Raw genomic sequence first — 19,752 nt, forward strand, 5'->3', positions numbered from 1 at the left:
CATTTGCAAATGCTCCAGTATTGTCCTCTAACCAAAGGAGTTCATAGATTTCCATTGATTATACGATTTTTCAATAGTAAATGACATTGAAATTGCAACGTTTGTGTACAGTAAGCAGCATTGAGGTTTTAGCTTCTCTATACTATGCCAAAATCCAATTCTGTTAAACTTTTGAACTAGATGGTAGGCTATCTTTTATATTATAAGACTCTTTAACCATACTGTTGTAAATATTTCCAGCAATCCCATTTTCCACAGAACATTATTTAGTGTCAACACTTGCAGTTGGCAGTGAGCATACGCCTCCTATTGTGAAGTGGTGTTTATTTTAGGTCACAAGAAAATATGCCGGTGTCTTGGTGCGCCAGATTCCCCTGGACGCATCGGTGGTGCCTGCCCACGGATCTGCATCCTGCTCATGCCACGTCAGAAGAGTCTGCGTCGGTAGGTGTAACTTGATTGACAGAGCCAATGAACCAATCGCACGAGCGCGTTGAAGTCGACCCCTGGCTCTGATTCAATGAAATTGTAAGGAGGCGGAGCTTACGTGACAGGAGTTCCCAGATGCGGAACTAACCGAGCAGCAGTAACTGGCAACCAAAGTGTAGACATGTGTGGTGAGTATTGCATTCAATATAATCTGCATTCATAGCATTTTACCAAACGTTAGTCAAGGGGCGGGTTATATCTCGCTCCCCAGCTCATTGGAATTGAATTGTAAATACTGGTACGATGTATCGCATCATTACATTACGTTTCATCCCCCAGACTCAGCTCAAGTCATTTGGAATTAGCTAGGGGTGGCTAACCCGAGTTAGCGAGCTGTAGCTAGTGTTGCTGATGCTGTTAGGCAAAAACAGTACATAAGTGTATCGTTTCACTGTGCCTGCTATCTGTGCGATTTGTTATTGGGTCTGTCTAACGCTAAGTTGATGTCGGAAAGCCGTCAATGCCGAGCTGCTTCCTGCTAACGCCAGCTAGCTGCTTGTATTCACGTTACGCCCATCTCCGGATGATCTTGTAACTTTCCAGCAGACCCTTGTCTCTGCGGGTTGTTGATATAAGTGATGGATTACCGGTTAATACAGTCACTATTTGTTCAGAATCAGATATCTGGCGACTTCCTCCTGCTTTCCGAGCTGAAATATAGAAAAGTGGACAGGAGTGTCCACTGGATGGATGTAGCACTCACACTGTCACAATGTGCGCATCGTTTTATGTGTAGAGAAACCACCCGGAAAATAATTTGTTTGAACACTATCAGTTGTGGGAAATGGTTGAGACGCTTTGCTAGTAACCCTCACTCTCTCACACAGTCTTAACTGATAGCGGCTTCCCTGTCTCCCATCAATGTCACTCCAATCTCTGAGTAACCTAGACCAGACACACTTAACTCTTGGGACACCGAAATAGCTGCTGTTCTCCTTACAGCAGCAGCTACAGTAAGATGTAATTTAGCGGGGGTTGGCATGGTGGGCCTTCTGCACAGGTTAACTTTATTTTTCCTACCGTCTCACTCCCTTCATAAACAAAGGTGAGCCTTGTTTCTGCGCCCACTTTCCTTTGGCGATTCGACTCTGCTGCCGTCCTCATCCCTCCAGCCCTCCACCTATTCTGAATGGATCCTCTGTTGAACCATGTAGCATTCAGTGTATTCTGCCTCTGAATTAGCATCTATCCGTCAGCTCTTAGCTGTGTTATAAGGCTGCATTTGATGGCTCCCCTTTCAAAGCAATGACCAAATAAGGTGACCCTCATGTCACTAGGTCGTTGTTCACTGGATAAAGATATTGGACAAATTGCACATACCAAAGAACTACTACTTATTGCTGGATTTTGTCATTGATGTGATGTGATGCAGCTTCGATTTATGTTGGCCTATTATTGTTGGACTGTAGTCTACAAGCTCTAAACATTGTGTAATCATTTCTTTGGTCTACGTGGCTGCTTTACTAAATGTTTGTCATTGTTTACTTTGATTGTAGGATAAAGTTTAAAGACACATTGAATAATCCAAATGTAAACAAAAAGCCTATTTGATGAGATTGGATACATTAGTCAACCTCAAATTGATTTACAGAGCTCTTTATACAAAGATGAGGCCTAGCAGTATGTGACAGCTTAAGATGCATTCTTAGTGTATTTACAAGCTTGAAACGATTTATACATTTTAATGTTTGTACACACTAAACACTAAAGTACAGTAGATATACTTGTGATACAATAGGTTTAGATAGTCGCAAAGCTCTTCAGAAATCTGAAACATGAATATATTTGTTATATGTTAGGTAGATCATTGGCCAGATCACATCACATGAAGGGGAAAAAAAGATTGTTTAAGGTGAAGATGATGCTTTGTAGAGCTGCAACGATTAATCGATTAGTTGTCAACTATTAAATTAATCGCCAACTATTTTGATAATTGATTAATCGGCTTGAGATTTTTTAAGAAAAATAAGACAAAATTCTCTGATTCCAGCTTCTTAAATGTGAATATTTTCTGGTTCCTTTACTCCTCTATGACAGTAAACTGAATATCTTTGGGTTGTGGACAAAACAAGACATTTGAGGACGTCATCTTGGGCTTTGGGAAACACTGATCGCCATTTTTCACCATTTTCTGACATTTTATAGACCAAACAACTAATCGATTAATCGACAAAATAATCGACAGATTAATCGACAATGAAAATAATCGTTAGTTGCAGCCCTAATGCTTTGGGTGGTTTATTTATTGTACACATTCAAATGAAGCAGCTCTTGAGATCTCACAAGATAATCACTATGCTATATTGCTATGTAGTCATAGCCTAGTTGTTGTATAGGTTTCTTACACAAGACCAAAACCAGAACATCATGTTTGGGATTTGTCATTGTGTGAAGGCCGCTTCCCTTTACCTGCTTTACAGGTTCTGGTTGGTCAGATAACATCCATTCCCTCAGTCAGGGATGTCAGCTTGCGAAAGGCTTACTCCATAGATATACTCCATTGTTTCCAGTCAAGTCTTACTGCCATAACCGAGAACCAAATCTGTTTTCCCCCAGAGGAGTCACTCCCCCTGTCAGACTGGTTTCTCCTGCTGTGCCCATTGTCCTTTTTCTTTGACGTCCTAAATAGTAGTGGTTGACATCAGTGAATAATGTGGCTTGATTCCAGCAGTCAGGCAGGGTGACGTCTTTATTGCTGTCATCATTTTTTTTAATTTGTTCCTATTATTGGACATTCTCAGGTTGGGTGGTACGTAAATTCTATAATATTGCCTCAGTAGACCTAGAGCAGTGGGGTCCTTGAGGCAATTCCAGGGGGTCCACGGAAAAATGAGCAATAGTTTAATTTCACTATTATTTCATTTCCTAGAAGTGAGCACAATGAGAGAATGTATGTATAAGAATGACTGTTTTGCTCATTGGTTTCACTCTTCACCCTGTTGGTATCACTTCACCTACAGTAAATACAGTTATATAATTCTGTATCAAGTCATATCTAATAACAAAATGTTCTTTGATGGGGTTCCACAGGACAAATGTTAAAATTTTATAGAACAGGATCCATGGTCTAATGTAGATCTATTGGGGGATCCGGGATGTGAAAAGGTTTGGGAACCCCTGACTTAGAATCTTGACTTAAACAGATTACCTCTGTCTTCCTCTCCCTAGGAATATTTGCCTATCTGAATTACCACGTGCCAAGGACTCGCCGTGAGATCCTTGAGATCCTGCTCAAAGGCCTGCGGCGTCTGGAGTACCGGGGCTATGACTCTGCTGGTGAGAAAATCCTCATATCAACAACACACTCCCCGCTGGCATGTTTATCAGCTCCTTTTCCCTCACTCTCCCTCACTGTCTGACTGCAGGCCTGCATGGTAGTTAATCTGATAAGGCCTTGAAGTTTGTGTCCCCTTTATACTCTGTTTTCAATCTAATTGCTGTCCCCTTTCTTCTTTGATTTAGGTGTTTTTAGAATGTATGAATGACTGACACTGTACCGTATTCATTGTCCCTTACTAAATATGATTGTAATTAAGCGTGGAACTGTTCCCTTCAAGCCCTTATATACTTACATTTATTGTAACAGCCTATTAACCAGGCTAATAATCTTCTTTATCAGTCACACTGTTTTTTCGATATAGCCTGTAAGGAATAAATAGCGAGACTTCTTTGCACTGTCCCTATGAATTATTGAACTAACCATTATCATTTTGTGGTGCAGCACTTTTACTGACTTAAGTTGGCTCCATTTGCGTTTCATTCAGGTCAGCAGGCTATTGTAGCACCATTTAATGTTGGAGCTCTGTTTTCACATAAGATCATTGACCAAGAAACAAGTGATAGATTTATATATATATGCAGATGCAAAGTGGTGTGACTGCCACCATGGTTGAGGATTTTTAGGTTCATACTGTATACAGTGCATATGCAGGGCAGTAGTGGCATGAGTGTTTGGAATTGGAAAATACTGTTTGAACCTGTTGATTGTCCAATACTATAATGTGAATCACTTTGAAGATGTTTTAGAAATTTCTTGCAATTCTTAATTTTTTGCTTTTTATTAGGTGTGGGAATTGATGGCGGGAACGGCAAGGAATGGGAATCAAATGCCAAGTTCATCCAGCTGATCAAGCAGCGTGGAAAAGTGAAGGCTCTTGATGAGGAGATCAACAGTAAGCATCATTTAAGATTTGAGTTGAGATGAAGCGATCTAAACCAAATGACAAGAATCAAACGTTGGTCAATGAAGCCCTGAATTTCATCTGTATACTGAGATACAATCAAGAATCTGATTATTGTCTGTCTTGTGTTTGTGTGCAACCAACAGAACAGCAGGATATTGACCTGGATGTGGAATTCGACGTTCACCTCGGCATTGCTCACACCCGCTGGGCCACCCATGGTGCACCCAGCCCAGTAAACAGCCACCCACAGAGGTCTGACAAGAACAATGGTCAGTTGTGTTGATGATACAAATCACTTTCAGTAATACTCTACACTCGATTTTACATGTTAATCTGAGACTGACTTTATGGAATCATATTGTATTTGTTCAGATCTTTGCATCCAAATCAGCTCTAATATTTTATTCACTGTTAGCAGACATTTCCCAATTATAAAATGTTTCCTAATCCCTAGAGGATGACCCTTGCTACTGTCACAGCCTCTCTTTCTGTCTTTTCTAGTTCATTCTCTGTAGAGCTGTAGGGTCAGTGTGAATCACAAATTAGTTTGCAAGAGAAATGCTGGCTTTAGGAGACAGTGGTGAATGTCCGCTAATATAGACTGAGCTGTTTCATAGCATAGAAATTACAATTACATAGCTAAAACAAAAAAAAGCTGGTGATATATTAAGGTATATTGTGATCTTTATCTTTATCTTTATGGTTTGCAGAGTTCATTGTCATTCACAATGGAATTATCACCAACTACAAAGACCTGAGGAAATTCCTGGTGAGCAGTTATATTCATTTGGAAGTTGTTGTTTTTTTAAATCAACCTTAGATATGACACATAGTCAGCACTTACTGTCTCACTCCATTTCCGCAGGAGAGCAAAGGCTATGAGTTTGAGTCAGAGACGGATACGGAGACCATCGCCAAGCTGGTGAAGTACATGTACGACAACCGGGAGAGTGATGACATCAGCTTCGCCACTCTGGTGGAGAGGGTGACCCAGCAGCTGGTAAGGGCCTTCTCATGCACAGTGCTCTTTGTGAAGTGGTTGGCAGATAAAAGCCTCTCTGATGTGTTTGTGCTTCCATCTGCCAGGAGGGAGCTTTTGCCCTGGTCTTCAAAAGCGTCCATTACCCCGGGGAGGCAGTTGGCACCAGGTACACTTCCACTGCTCCATTAAAACTAAACAAAAACTAAAGCTGTTGTTTCTTCTAAATGTGGATCAGGGTATCTGTCAGTTCTTTAAAAAGTCTGAAAAAGTCTTATTTTTTTCACCGGGCTATGACATCTTTGTGCTGCATGTCTACCTACAGAACAGTGTATGCAGTGTATGTTTTTGTTGTTTTCTTTCCCCACTGTATCTGCTTTACTAAACACAATTGGACTTCATGTCCCTTAACAACAGATTTCCTGGTGTCCTTTTTCTTACAATACCAGTTTCTAGTTTCAGCACTTTCATCAGCTATGTTCATTCAGAAATAGGCTTGTTTTGCCAGCGTTTTTTTTTAATTTCGTTTTTAAATTGAGTATTGGCTTTCTGAAACCTGCAGATAAAAAAAACAAACGCTTCATTGCATTCAGGGCAATATAGGCGCGCTTCATCAAACTACTCGGTATGCAATAGGAAACCTGCAGATACCCTGCTGCATGTAATGATTTCATTATTGCAGAATCATCAATCAAGACACGATGTAACATAAAGTCTATTTCCTCTGGTGTTTTAATCCAGGAGGGGAGGTCCTCTGCTGATTGGAGTGAAGAGTGATCACAAGCTGTCCACAGATCATATTCCTATCCTCTACCGCTCCTGTACGTTTGAATCTGCGTTTTTACTCTCTAATTTCCTCAGATTTTATTGTATCAGTGTTACTGAGCCCCAGTTTATCTTTGTTTTTCCCCCCAGCTGGTAAAGACAAGAAAAGCTGCACTACCCTGCCCAGGATGGACCAGGACACCTGCCTGTTCCCTGTGGATGAGAAAGCAGTGGAGTACTACTTTGCCTCTGATGCCAGGTCAGTGTCTACATTTATACTCTCCAACCACCTTTTCACAGTTCACTCATTAGCCCAAGACATGTTACCCAATTTCCCCACGGGGGGAATCATTGTCTTCATCATCTTATCTTATCCTACGCTGCCTCTTAAAGCAGCTCAGCCTTGTGGAGTGTAAATGAACTCTTTGATGTGGCTTGCAGCGCAGTGATCGAGCACACCAACCGGGTGATCTTCCTGGAGGACGATGACGTGGCCGCCGTGACGGACGGGCGGCTGTCCATCCACAGGATAAAGCGCACGGTCGGAGACCACCCCGCCCGCGCCATCCAGACCCTGCAGATGGAGCTGCAGCAGATCATGAAGGGTGAGCAGAGGGTCGAACTCTGGGATTGAACCCCGCTGTTTGCCGTGAGCAGCTGCTCTGTCAACCGGTTTGACCCTCCTGCCAGGTGTATCCCACACAAGGGTGGTCATATTTTCTCCCCACTTTAGATAATTACTTCGGCCATATGTGTGAACAGCTCATTGGTACCCTGCCCTATAATTTTGTCCCGAACCCTGTTATTATTGTGCAGATGTCGATGAAGACTGCTTTTGTTATATTGCTGAGGTGGTTGTCGACCTCCAGCCTTGAGGCCGTCCCTTGTCGTTCACAGCCAGGTAGTTACGACCCCTGCCTGGATCACTCACACCCCCAGGGAAGATGCCATGTTCAAAGTGAGGCGGCCTGGTCCCAGCGGGGGACTTTAACCCCCCACCCTCTGTACCAGTGTTGTTAAAACAAACTTAATCCAAACTGAATTTTCTATTTCCTGCACCTCCTCTGCCTCTTCCGCGGCGATCCAGCAGAGGGCAGAGGTAAACTGATGTTGGCTGGACTGGAGACATTCCTTTGTGGTCCTGTCATTACACAGCCTCTCTCCTCGGTCTCAACTTCTGGAGCCATTCTGCTGAATAACCTAATTCGCATGACCCAAATTGCTGTCAGAGGCAGGCCGAAAAACACTCGCATATTTCACTGTCACAATTGGTTATTGGTGGAAAAACACTATCTTCCCGATGCCTCATGTTTGTTTTCCTTAATTTAAGAGATGAGTTATGCAGTGGGGCTGAATTTAAAAAAAAAAAAAAAAAAAAAAAAAAAAAAGCTAGTTGCAGAAAGACTGCATTTATCTTTTTAACTCCCTACATTTCCAAAAAGCTGGATTATCACTACATTGTCACGTCTTTGCTCTTGCAGGAGTTTGTGGTTTGCTTTTTCAGGAGCTTAATGTGTGTCAACAATACCCTTTTCAAACGGCCTCATGTGGGCTCGCACTTTATAAAAACTCCATCACTGTGTTCTTAAGAGGCATTTACCTTTTTAATGGTTTTGGGGATGTGCCCTGATTTCTGATCCTGCCTCCACAGGCAACTACAGCTCCTTCATGCAGAAGGAGATCTTTGAGCAGCCAGAGTCTGTGGTCAACACCATGAGAGGAAGAGTCAACTTTGACAACAACACAGGTTAGAGAGGTGGTCTGTTCAGTTTTCACAGTGGAGCATTAATGGAATAGCACGGCTTGTAACTACACCATTTTCCACCCTGTCCCATTTTCCACCTTCACATTTTACACATTCATAACACTAGAATTGCCAAGTCTAATAGCCTCTTACAATGCCAACAGGTCTCTTTTATTCGGCTTGTCTTTTCCTTCATGCATTTTGCTCAAAAATATGCTCAACCACCCACAGTTCAGTTCAGCGTGTCTCAAAGAATAAACACGCAAGAATGAATTATTAACTCGCTGAATTTCTACTGCCAGCATATCACTGCATATGGCATATTGATCTTACCTTTAACACAAAGGCTGAAATCAGCATAAATGCCTTTCTCTATTAGCTTTAATAATAATAATATATAATTCTGGAAACACAAAATGTGCAAAAATTACCTGTTGTGTTAAAACATTCTTTCTCAGCACAGTCATCGGTTCTTTGTGTCCCTTTTTAATGAGGTGGAACGTGGTTGAGGAGAATGATGGATTGACTGTTTTGTTTGCTATTCAGTGACACTGGGTGGACTGAAGGACCACATCAAAGAGATCCAGAGGTGTCGACGTCTCATCCTTATTGCTTGCGGCACCAGCTACCATGCCGGGGTTGCGGTGAGTAACCGCTATTTTTTTTTTTTTTAATCAGACCATCATGGAAACATGTCTCTTTCACCATCCACATTGATTCCATCAGCAGTGTAGAAAAACCAGTAGGAAATGTCATGGCTGTATGTGGACACAGGTGCGAGGCTTGTGTGCTGGCACATTCTCTGCTCCCGGCTAGACTGGCTTGTTTCATACGATGATGCTGAGCAGCGCTGCGTTCCTTCCCCAGACCCGCCAGGTCCTGGAGGAGCTCACCGAGCTGCCTGTCATGGTGGAGCTGGCCAGCGACTTCCTGGACAGGAACACGCCCGTCTTCCGAGACGACGTCTGCTTCTTTATCAGCCAGTCAGGTGGGGAGAGCGCTGCCGTCTGGACTTGATCTACTGCACATTCCCTATTTGTCCCTCACTTTCCACCCCAAAGAACTGCCACTCAGATTCTTCCTGAGTCATTTTGCCTCCTGCTTTGTTTGAGCCTCCTTTAGCTATTGAGTGTTTGCTATCCAGTTGAGTCTTGAATGAGTAAACACTGTGCCTAATCTACTGCGTTGTAGCCTTGTAAATTTGCATTTTTTTTCCCAACGTTGTTTATGCTATTTCTGTGGTTTGCCATGTGTTTTGTGTTCCGCTGTTTCAAATCTGATCCCAGTATGATTTCCTAACAGACTAATAAATCAGCATCATCATTTCACCGTCTTCTAGGGGAGACGGCAGACAGCCTCATGGCCCTGCGCTACTGTAAGGAGCGAGGGGCTTTGACCGTGGGCGTCACCAACACAGTGGGCAGCTCCATCTCCAGGGAGACCGACTGCGGGGTGCACATCAACGCCGGGCCGGAGATCGGAGTGGCCAGCACCAAGGTGAGCCGCGAGCGCCACAGCTCCGGTTACCTCACTCAGTCAGCTTTCATGACTTTAGCTCTGATGGCTTATAGACTTTACACATCCTAATGTCTTTACCATTCTGCACACACCAGTCTCATACGCCCTCAGCGGCTGAAACGATACACTTTCCCCTCTCCATCCTCTGTCCTGAACAGTTTCTATGGTGGGAAGAGGGGGGGATACTCCAGCAGGTTGGAATATCTGGGAAATATCTCTATTCAGAAGGGAATATTTGTCCTCTGTCAGGAGCCAGGCTGAAGGGCTGGGGCAGGGGAATTTTCTTCTGTCCCACTCTTTAGTGTCTCAGCTGCTCAGATCCCATTTGTGGTATTGGAGATGAATGCAGCTGTCTCATTGTCAAGTTGCTGCCACAGACGTGACTGTCCAGGGGAAATTTTTGCATCGGTCTGTGTAACTGCTCAGTTATAGTTATTGTAACATAAATTCACACCAATATTAAACACTGGCATGTATTTTTATGTCAATATCGAATCTAAAGGAGCTGGACAGAATATTCTTGCATCATCTCATAAACGCACTCAACCCCACTGACACTGAATGAAATCCCAGTGAAAACTTCATTGTGTGACTAGCTCCGCCCCCTTGGAAGCGGCCATATTCCTCCACACTGGTCCCATGGGGAGTTGAAGAAGCCTGATATTCTCATCTCTAGCCATGTAAAGTCGGGATCCATGGTTTTCTCCCTCTATCCCCCCCACTCGAAGCTAAAAGGGTTTGCCAGACAAGACTCGGGAGGAGAGTGAAGAGGAGAAAAGCAGCAGAGCCCGAGTCCTAGCTAGTGAGCGGAGAGAGAATGGAGCAGGTCCCTCCCTGGCCCAGCCCTTGGGCTTGGCTCAGCCGGCTTTGTGCTGCTCCAAAGCCCCAGAGCAGAGAGCCTGGAGACCAGAGCACGCCTCGGAGACGCCATCATTTACTGCTTGGCTGGCTGGGCCACACACCCACACCCAGCGCAACCAAGTGCTGCACAGCCCAGCTCATCAAATCACAGGAGGGAATGCATCGCACCCAATTGCTAAATGACTCCAAATCACTCCATTTGCTTCTATTAACTTTATTTTAGGCTAATTATAGCTTTTTTTTATTAATTGGAAGAGAAAATTGAACTCCTTCCCTGTTCCTATGATCATACTCAAGATTTATAAACATGGAATAAGTCTCCCCAAGCCAGAGGCAAAAGACTTTGATGCCGTCAAAAGGCAAATCCTGCTGCTGGTCCATTGACAGCAAATGGAAGACGGCCTTAGTGAACTATGTGACAGTATCCAGGGGGAATTTACAGGGTTATGAGTCTTATTTTCTAGTGCGCAACTGTTTCTGTTTGAGAGGAGGTTGTTTGTGTTTCAACCTTGTTTAAGGGTGTCATCATTAGCGTAACAGTTGACATGTTCTGCATGAAACACACTTCATTGGGCACTATATAGATGGCGACATGAACACAGAAAAGCACCAGAGTTTACTATGTGGATTAAATATGTTGCCACAACTGAGTTGACGCCATAGACTGTCAGAGTTCTGAGGGGCTGTGGTTAGTGTGTTGTCAGGGAAAATAACTGTGTAAAGGCTTTACAGCCATTTCCCTGGCCCAAGATACTGGCATTTCTGAGTCCAGAGGGTCCCGTGAAATGACTTGGCTTCTCTTGAACACTGATTAAATCTCCCAAATGGGCATGGAAGGCCTCCAAACGTGCTCCGAGATGAAGGGTGAAGGGACAGAGAGAGAGAGGGTGGGCGATGATGACAGCAGGCATCGAGTCTCAGATGTGTTGATGTTGTGAGCAGTGACTTTTCCAGAATTATCAGAGAATGGCCTTTCTGACTTGATGGGATGCGCTCCATGCAGTCTAATGCTGCCTGGCGTATACTTACACCCACCTCTCCTTCCACTTCTCATCTGGTGCACATTATTAGCTGGAGACAAAGTTCACTATCAAAACAGGCGGACAAGAGGCTCAGGCTCCTCAAACTCTACTGAAAGGCAAGCTGAAGTTGGGATCTGGTTGTTGCTTTTTAGTTTTGCTATCTTTTTCCCAAGATAGGAAAATTATCATGCCTTTAGTATATAATCAGGTGACTGAGTTGTATTTGGCTTTACAAATTGGCCGACAGTGGAGGCAGCCGAATGTGTAAAAGCCATGCATAAAAATACATAAAGATGTTTAGATTTGGTTCACCATTGATCTAAACGGTGAGCGAGTGTGTACCTCGCTAGCATGTTAGTCCTGCTTAGCTCCACCTCTCCATGCTTATCTATGTAAACATCAGTAACCACATATTCTCTGTGTTTGTTTTGCTGCTCCGCAGGCCTACACCAGTCAGTTTGTGGCCCTGATCATGTTTGCGCTGTTGATGTGTGACGACAGGATTTCCATGCAGCCACGACGACGTGAGATCATCCAGGGCCTGAGAGTGCTGCCAGGTAAATCAAGCCTCGCATACAGACGAGCATTCTGGTCCCATCAGGGAAATCCTGATCACATGTGAGATTATAATGTATAGGGATGGAAAACCGCCTCTTAGACAAAAGAGAAAATGCAGCTAAGGTCTCATTTGCTGGCCCCCAGAGCCTGTTTCAGCTCTGTTGTTTTTTCAAACAATCTGCTTGGAAGAAGAAGCTGATCTGTGATGAGAGAGGGATCACAGAGAGAGGGAGCGAGCAGAGAGAGGGAGAACTAGCTGTTGGCTCTGGGCCCTGGCATGCTCCTCTGGATCTAAAGCATATGATGGGGTGTCCCCAATGGCAAACTAATGAGGAATGTCTGGCTACTCTGCTCAGGCCTCCTCCCTGCCCCACATTATATTCCTAACCAGTCCAGCTTCAGCATTTGTCAACAGCAGTATGCTGACAGTATCTGTCAGTGATGTTTGATTTGAAGAAGTAACTTCAGAAGACTAATCGAATTGCAATATTTTAAGTCTTTGTTGCTAAAATATTCCTCGTATCAACTTTTTAAGTAGTGCTCAATCATAACCTGTTTCTCCGTTGTGTCTCTCTGTCAGACCTGATTAAGGAGGTTCTCAGTTTGGATGATGAGATCCAGAAGTTGGCAGCAGAGCTGTACCAGCAGAAGAGTGTGCTGATCATGGGCAGAGGCTACCACTATGCTACCTGCCTGGAAGGAGCGCTGGTGAGCCAGTCAACCCTTCCTCTCTGTCCCAGCTTCCTGAAGTTATTCATTTCTCTTTGGATCTGAACACTGAAAACGTCTCTCGTATTATTATTATTATAGATATCAATCAGTGGAATTTGAAATTATTTGGCCACAAGTTTTGTATTTATGACCCTTATGTTAGTGATAAGCCAAGTGTTTCTGGAGGGTTATAGAAAAATAATACCAAATAATTGAGCTTTTGAACAAATTCCTCCCCTTATCGTTTAATGGCATTTATGGGTATAATTTTTGTTGTTTTGAGATATAAGCCCTAGTCATGAGCTTTTGACCTTAAAAGTAGACAAATAGTTTTCCTTTTTGGGTCAGTGCTGTATAAATGTACATCAATAAAGTCCCCATAAATGGGTATTGATTTTCTTAACCTGTGATACCCCCCATCCCTCCGTGTAGAAAATCAAGGAGATCACGTACATGCACTCGGAAGGCATCCTGGCCGGGGAGCTGAAGCACGGTCCGCTGGCCCTGATAGACAAGCTCATGCCAGTCATCATGATCATCATGAGAGACCACACCTACATCAAGTGTCAGAACGCCCTGCAGCAAGTTGTGGCCCGCCAGGTACGAGCTACACACACACCTCCCAAATAACCTCCGTAAACCCACGTCAGATTGAAAAGGCTTGCTGTCACCATAAAACTGAGGAGAAACTAGGTCATTGCAGCAGCAAAGAATTGGCTATAAATAGAAAATACAATAATAACACCTATCTGATTAGAAGATGTACTATGAGCTAACAGTTGTAGCCACATACGAGTAAGACGATGTAAGCATTGTAAGCATTGTCTATTTTAACACATGCTGACATTTTTTGGGAAATATTAAAGGGGAATGTTTGTGTTTACACCCTAATTGCTACAAATTGAAACTATATAGTGTCATCAGCCATGTTATTATGATGGTTGTATTTGTTTCACCAAAATTACTTGTGACCTCAAACATTCCCACAGTGCATCTTTGATTGGGATGGACTTGGCTATCCACTTTTTCTTCGCTTTTCCATTAGCTGCCGCTGCGTCTCATACAACGTGTCGCCGCTGCCCTGAAATGTGTTATTTGTCCCAGCACTTTCCATCTGGTTGTTACGATGTCATGTTTCACTTCATAGCTGATGCTGTTGTCATGGTAACCATGTAAACCTAAGTGATGGACCCTCCAGATTAATTAATTCACTGCCTGAGCTGCTATGAAACACTTCTTCATAGCACTATTCACGATTCATATTTAGGCCTTAGGGAACAAACTCTGTCACAACTCAAGAACTGATCTGTGATGATGCGCCAGTGTACAGCTTGTAGCTCTTCCTTTGACAATGAATTGAAGAGTGACTTTGTGAATTCATTTGTCTGAATTTTGAACATCCAAATGAGTTGTATGCTTTTGTAGTGCTATCAATGTGAACCATAACATCTGCGCTTATCCAAAGAAACATTTTTTCACTGTCATTTTTACTTTTACTTGTTTCCCAATTCATTCTCTATGGGGCTGTACAAAGCTCTTTATTGTTTCTGGCTATGGGAGACCAGATTCATTAAACAGACTAAACTGTCCCAGGGTATAGGTATAATGTTCAGTAATTTAAGTTAAATTTGTGATATTTCCATTTTAAATAAGACACTTCAAACCCTGAACATTGGGTGACAAAGTACAGTTTTCAGATTAGTTTTGTTTTCACAGTCCTCTGATCCATTCATCTCAATAAATACAAGGGAGGAGTTGTTTCTGCGTGACATCATTACTGTTAGTAATCTGCAGCAGATGTGGACTTTGGAGGTGTGAAAGCCAAATTTTTGAAAAAAAAAGCAGGTATTTTTCAGGAGAGAGCTCAGAAGTATCAGATTCAGCTTTATTAAGACCCAGATCCAGGTTTAGGAGCGAGGCGACAGATGCCGCGCTAGAAACCTAAAACCGTTTGTTCAATTCACAGGGCCGCCCCATCGTCATCTGCGACAAAGACGATTACGAGACCATCAAGAACTCGAGCCGCACCATCAAAGTGCCTCACTGCGTGGACTGTCTCCAGGGCATCCTGAGCGTCATCCCTCTGCAGCTGCTGTCCTTCCACCTGGCCGTCCTCCGAGGCTTCGACGTGAGTACTGCCACCTCAGGCTCCACCGTTACCGATAAAAATGAAGATCCAGACTGTTTTGCCAGTTACTGTGATCAGAATTATTTGTGTCTTGACTCGACAAACAGATATTTTGCTGCACATTTTTGCATCTTATGTCAACATCTTGACTTTTCAGCCACAGTGGGCATTCTAAATTTCAATTTCAATGTTGCTAATATGCCAATATTCTACAATTTATTAACTGTGGAAACTAAAATCACAATATATGAGTATATACAATGAATTGTGTAGCCCCAGTGTCACTGCTTATCTGGCACCGTAACCCTGAGCTGCTCGAAGGCAATGGGAACCATGGCCCAGATGAACAACAATGGCTATGTTTACATGCACAGAGAGTGTTTACATGCCCGGTTACTCAAGTAACCCGATTTTGGGCCGAAACATGTAAACACTGTGACTGTTAGAATAACCCACTTAAGCTCAAACTCCAATTATGGGAAACACGGTTAAGACGCCTGGCTTACTCCAATGTTAAACGCGTTACTATGACATGTAAACATCTTAGTCCTTTCACCGTGGGGTTTCGCCATGTGCGCAAACTCACACTCTCACACCGTTATTGGTACATTTTGACGCCAACAAAAAACACGGAGGCAAGCAGTACTTACTATTACTATTATTATTGGGATCATCACTACTTTCCCCTGTATTAGAAGTAACCTACAGGCAAAGAGAGAGGAGGTAGCTGGCACTTATACCTTTTCATACTTTTTTGCTGGCTTTGTATCAAAAGTTCAAAAGTCAATGCAAACAGCTTAACCGGTGTATGGCCGATAGCCGGGTTACTCTGCATGTAAACATAGCCAGTGTTGATGCTACTTGTAAAGTGGTTCGGAGAGACTTCCAGACAGGATGGCCCAGTTAGCTGTTCTTTTTGAGTAATGGAAAGACGACTGGCGATCGTGCCGCATCGTGCTGCTATATTAACGGAGAGGCAAACATTTATGTACACACATTTCAAATGCACGCCCACCCGCCTTCTTAAGTATCTCTAAGTATCTATGAAGTCCATGGGATGAGAACTGTTTTGGCCCAGGTTTTGGGGAGTATAAAAGCAGTCCTGTCAAGCTGTCATGTCACTGGCTCACACAATAAAATGGGCTTTTGTAAAGATTTTGTTAAGAGTTTGACAGTAGCACTTTGTCATCAGCAGAAGCCTTTTAGTACGTGTTGTCCATCTGCATGACTTTTGCCTGTCTTGCAAATGATCCCTTCTATTTTAATGCAGGTGGACTGCCCCAGAAACCTGGCCAAGTCTGTGACAGTGGAATGAACCGCACCATTCATCACCTAAGAAAAGCCTCGTGGACACGCATTCAAAAACACGAACAGACGGAGCTGGAGCAGCTTTACACAGATACCAAGAGAAGACAGTTTCTTGTTTTGTGTCTCGTGTCATGGCTCTTTTTAATGCAATCTTTTATGTATCTCACTGTCACCTATTATCTGTATCTCACTGTCTCTTTTCTCAGAAACCTTTTGCATCATTGTCATATCATTGTTAGAGAAGTTGTTTTGTCAGTGGTGGCAAGGTTTGGGCTGGTATCGATAATAAATGCTTTCATTGCTCTCTCTCTGGGTCCGTGAACCCGTAGAAACTGACAGACTAAGGATCATCCACAGCCATGCTAAAAGCTTGTGAGTAAATCCTACATGTTTATTTGTGCTGATTATTTTGACCATGTTGGGAAGTTTGGAGCTGATGGCTGACGGAGGAGTTAGGTGTGTGTGTGTGTGTGTGTGTGAAGGTCCATGTTAAAAAAGACCTTGCTGAAGTTACTGGTTCGTTTTTTCTTTAGTGCAATGATTTGTAGTGTGTTGGGATCACTTTTCTTTGGCAGCTAATCATTTGAAACGTCATTACCCCACTTTGAAGTAAAAGACGGTCTTAAATCATTCCAAGCCATAGGTCACTCTGCTTCTCCATAATTGCAGTGCTGTAAAAAATAGTTTGTCTGCCAGGTTTGAGTCTGCTTTTCTGTTGGACGTGCTTCTAAGTACACACCATTACTGTAGGAACAGCATCTTCAGTGACTAGGGTATTGCAGTTGGGTGATCTACAGCTGGATTATTGTAAAGCTCATGAATACACTACCGTGTAAAATGCTATTGTCTTCTTGGGTAGATTGCAAAAGCCTATCTGTACAGACCCAGTATACTGACACATAGGATAGGTTAACTAGAGTAAGCCTAGTTAGTAGTGTAATCAAGCTCTGTTAAGTGGCTAAGCAAACCAGAATAGGGAAGGATTTTTCTCCATTTCATATACTCTAGATAATATACTGTTTACACTGCCGCTCCTGCTTTTATTCTTTTCTGTACATCAGTCTGAGTCCAAATCTCTGGGTGTGTACAATTCTGTCTGATTCTTTGCTGACCTAAGTTGCCTCGCTGCTGAAGAGAGAGACCTTGTTGCTGATTTGTGGTCTCCAGTTAACAGTAGAACTACAAATGGAAGCAATTTAAATGAAATGAAGGCACTCACCTGAGTAGAAGTTGCACCATGTTGCCAACCCACACCCTGCCACCCTGACTACTGTGATTGCAATATCGGGACCATTTGTTGCTATTATTTCTCTCTTTGTTACCTTTTTTTCCATTTTCTTACATTATAAAAGAAGTTTTATATTACTGAAGTTACTCTTTGATTTGAAATGTGAATGTGACTGTCATTTAAAATGTCCTGTCAAACCAAAAATCGCTATACTTTGCAATGGCTTTGGCAGTTTGAAACCAAAACATTTTTACATTCATCCTGCATAGTTTTTTTTAGCCAAACATGTATCAATGCTGTTAGATTATGTGGTTTGAAGCGGCCAGCACCAAGGCCCAAGGGGGCGTATGCAGTTATGCAGCAGTGTGTCATACTGTAGTTGTTTTAGATAAAAATTCAGATGTCAGCTATATGTGCTCTCCCAAATGTCTTTTGTCTTATAAGCCAAGGAAAGAGTGATGTTATATACATGTAGCTGAGTACTGATGAGATAAAGGCTGCTTGTGTTTCTTTTTTTTTTTCTATTCCTTTTCATATTTTAGTTTGAGACATTATGTTGCTTTCGCAATCGAGCCTTAACTTCGATTTAGGAACACACTGTCTATTCATAGCCTTCGGATTTAATTTTCAATATTAAGCTTTTTCTGAGCCAGTGAAAGGATTGGTTGGAAAACTGGACAATGATGTTACAGGTACTTTAGTAACCCAAGTAAATGAGCAGGTTTTCAATTGGTTTCTTGACTGGAAGCATTGACAAGGGAACTGCACTAAATCCCAGCAACATCTGTTGGAAACTATTGAGTTACGGAGGGAGTGGGGCACTATTTATTAGTGGAACTGATGCAATAAAGTGTCAAGTACTTCTCTTTTAAGTGTCTGAGCTTCTTTGGTCAGAGAAGGTGCAGCGATACAGGACAAGGTCCGCTGCAGGTACATGCCAGTCTTGGTCCGAAACGGCCCATGCAACCTGAAATACTGGTAATGATTAGCCGGTGGTGGGTGTATAGCCAAATATTGTGCTTCATTACAGATTAGCCAGGAAATATTTCACAATAATTTTATTAAAATAAAGCAGACAGTAAAAATCCCATCACAGACAGATCTGGAGGTCCATAGAAATTAAAAGGTTTTCTGAAGTAATTTCTCTAAAAGCATGATTTTTGGTTACTGTCAGTCATATTACAGGTGCAGGAGACATCTTCAGGGGCTGCTGTGGAGAGATGACAGGTAGCCAGTGACGGTCCACATGGTAGACAGCATCGGGCCGATGCATCCACGTAAAGTCAGAACAACGGAGACAGTGGGTTTGACATACCCACACAGTGCTGACAGGGCAGACGGTGCCAGTTGAACGAGGGCCAAGATGGCCGTGCAAACAGACAGGGAACACCGATAGAGTGCCGGCACGGCACGCAACACTGAACAGCTTGACTTGAACCGCTCCACAGACCGGACGCCTCGAAACCACAGAGGCGAGCAGCTATTGCTTTTGAGATTTTGGGATAAAGGCCAGGTGGACTTAGAGGGGCAGCCGCCTCTGAAGTCTGAGCAGCCATGTTGTCTCAACTCAACACACGAGAGAATACCTAGCAATGTCAGCCTGAAGAATGTGTTGAATTTCAGCATGGCTGTGAGGAAAAGGGCTAAACTGTTGGTAAAAACAAGTGCAGTTTTCAGAACACTTTCATTGCACTGACTAATTACGACAACGGCCTCAAGTGCAGCTGTGGTGTAATCATGAAAGACAACCATGACTTTTAGCAGAGAGAGTCTCCATTCTCCAATCACTGACAGCATTGTGGGTAGTTTTAATCTTTTTCACTGTCAGAAAGATTTCATCATCTGAAGTATTTCAGCTCAAGTCCTTTGTGCTGCGCCCAGGTCCCTCACCAACATGAACAAACCATCACAGCAGTTTTATGGTGGCTGAAAGTGATTGAATAATTATCAGCAGGTGTTGCCACCTGGTGTATTTGCATAGTTTGATGTTGTTCTGCCACTAGGGCTGAGTCAGCTGAATCATGACCTATTTTGAAGTGAATCTTTCAGGGTTTTCTTTAGCTTGGAAGAAGGTTTAGGTGATAATGCCTCCATTCTGGTGGCTTTTGTGCAGGAGAGATGGGTTTGGGACTCTTGAGAACAAAGAAATGTTTGGGGATGAGCTTAAGGCTATTAGAGTGTAAGTAGCTACTAAACAAGTAAATAGAACCAAGCCAAGTGCTTTACGCAAGCAAAATATGCAAAGTATATACTACAT

The 19,752-nt window shown here is 43.0% G+C and overlaps 1 protein-coding gene across 1 annotated transcript; it reads left to right on the plus strand.

Moving 5' to 3' along the window:
* The first annotated feature begins 572 nt into the window (after nucleotides 1–572).
* On the plus strand, nucleotides 573–18,367 carry gfpt1 (glutamine--fructose-6-phosphate transaminase 1). The gene is made up of 19 exons (XM_071531299.1): nucleotides 573–617; nucleotides 3,658–3,765; nucleotides 4,554–4,661; nucleotides 4,817–4,942; nucleotides 5,384–5,442; nucleotides 5,539–5,673; nucleotides 5,760–5,821; nucleotides 6,394–6,473; nucleotides 6,568–6,676; nucleotides 6,859–7,022; nucleotides 8,069–8,164; nucleotides 8,708–8,805; nucleotides 9,029–9,149; nucleotides 9,501–9,658; nucleotides 12,005–12,119; nucleotides 12,701–12,828; nucleotides 13,264–13,431; nucleotides 14,798–14,959; nucleotides 16,230–18,367. The coding sequence occupies exons 1-19, from the start codon at nucleotides 611–613 to the stop codon at nucleotides 16,272–16,274; spliced, it is 2,049 nt and encodes a 682-aa protein (XP_071387400.1). The 5' UTR covers nucleotides 573–610; the 3' UTR covers nucleotides 16,275–18,367.
* Nucleotides 18,368–19,752: the final 1,385 nt, after the last annotated feature.

The sequence above is a fragment of the Centroberyx affinis genome, unplaced genomic scaffold (genome assembly GCF_046629955.1).
Source record: "Centroberyx affinis isolate AG114_WGS23_722 - 3 ecotype Tasmania unplaced genomic scaffold, CSIRO-AGI_Caff_v1 ptg002062l_1, whole genome shotgun sequence".
In the NCBI taxonomy this organism is placed as follows: domain Eukaryota; kingdom Metazoa; phylum Chordata; class Actinopteri; order Beryciformes; family Berycidae; genus Centroberyx; species Centroberyx affinis.

Coding starts and splice junctions, on each gene's coding strand:
- gfpt1 (XM_071531299.1), top strand. Junction 5,443..5,538: donor AAGACCTGAGGAAATTCCTG/GTGAGCAGTTAT, acceptor CCATTTCCGCAG/GAGAGCAAAGGCTATGAGTT. Junction 6,677..6,858: donor TACTTTGCCTCTGATGCCAG/GTCAGTGTCTAC, acceptor TGTGGCTTGCAG/CGCAGTGATCGAGCACACCA.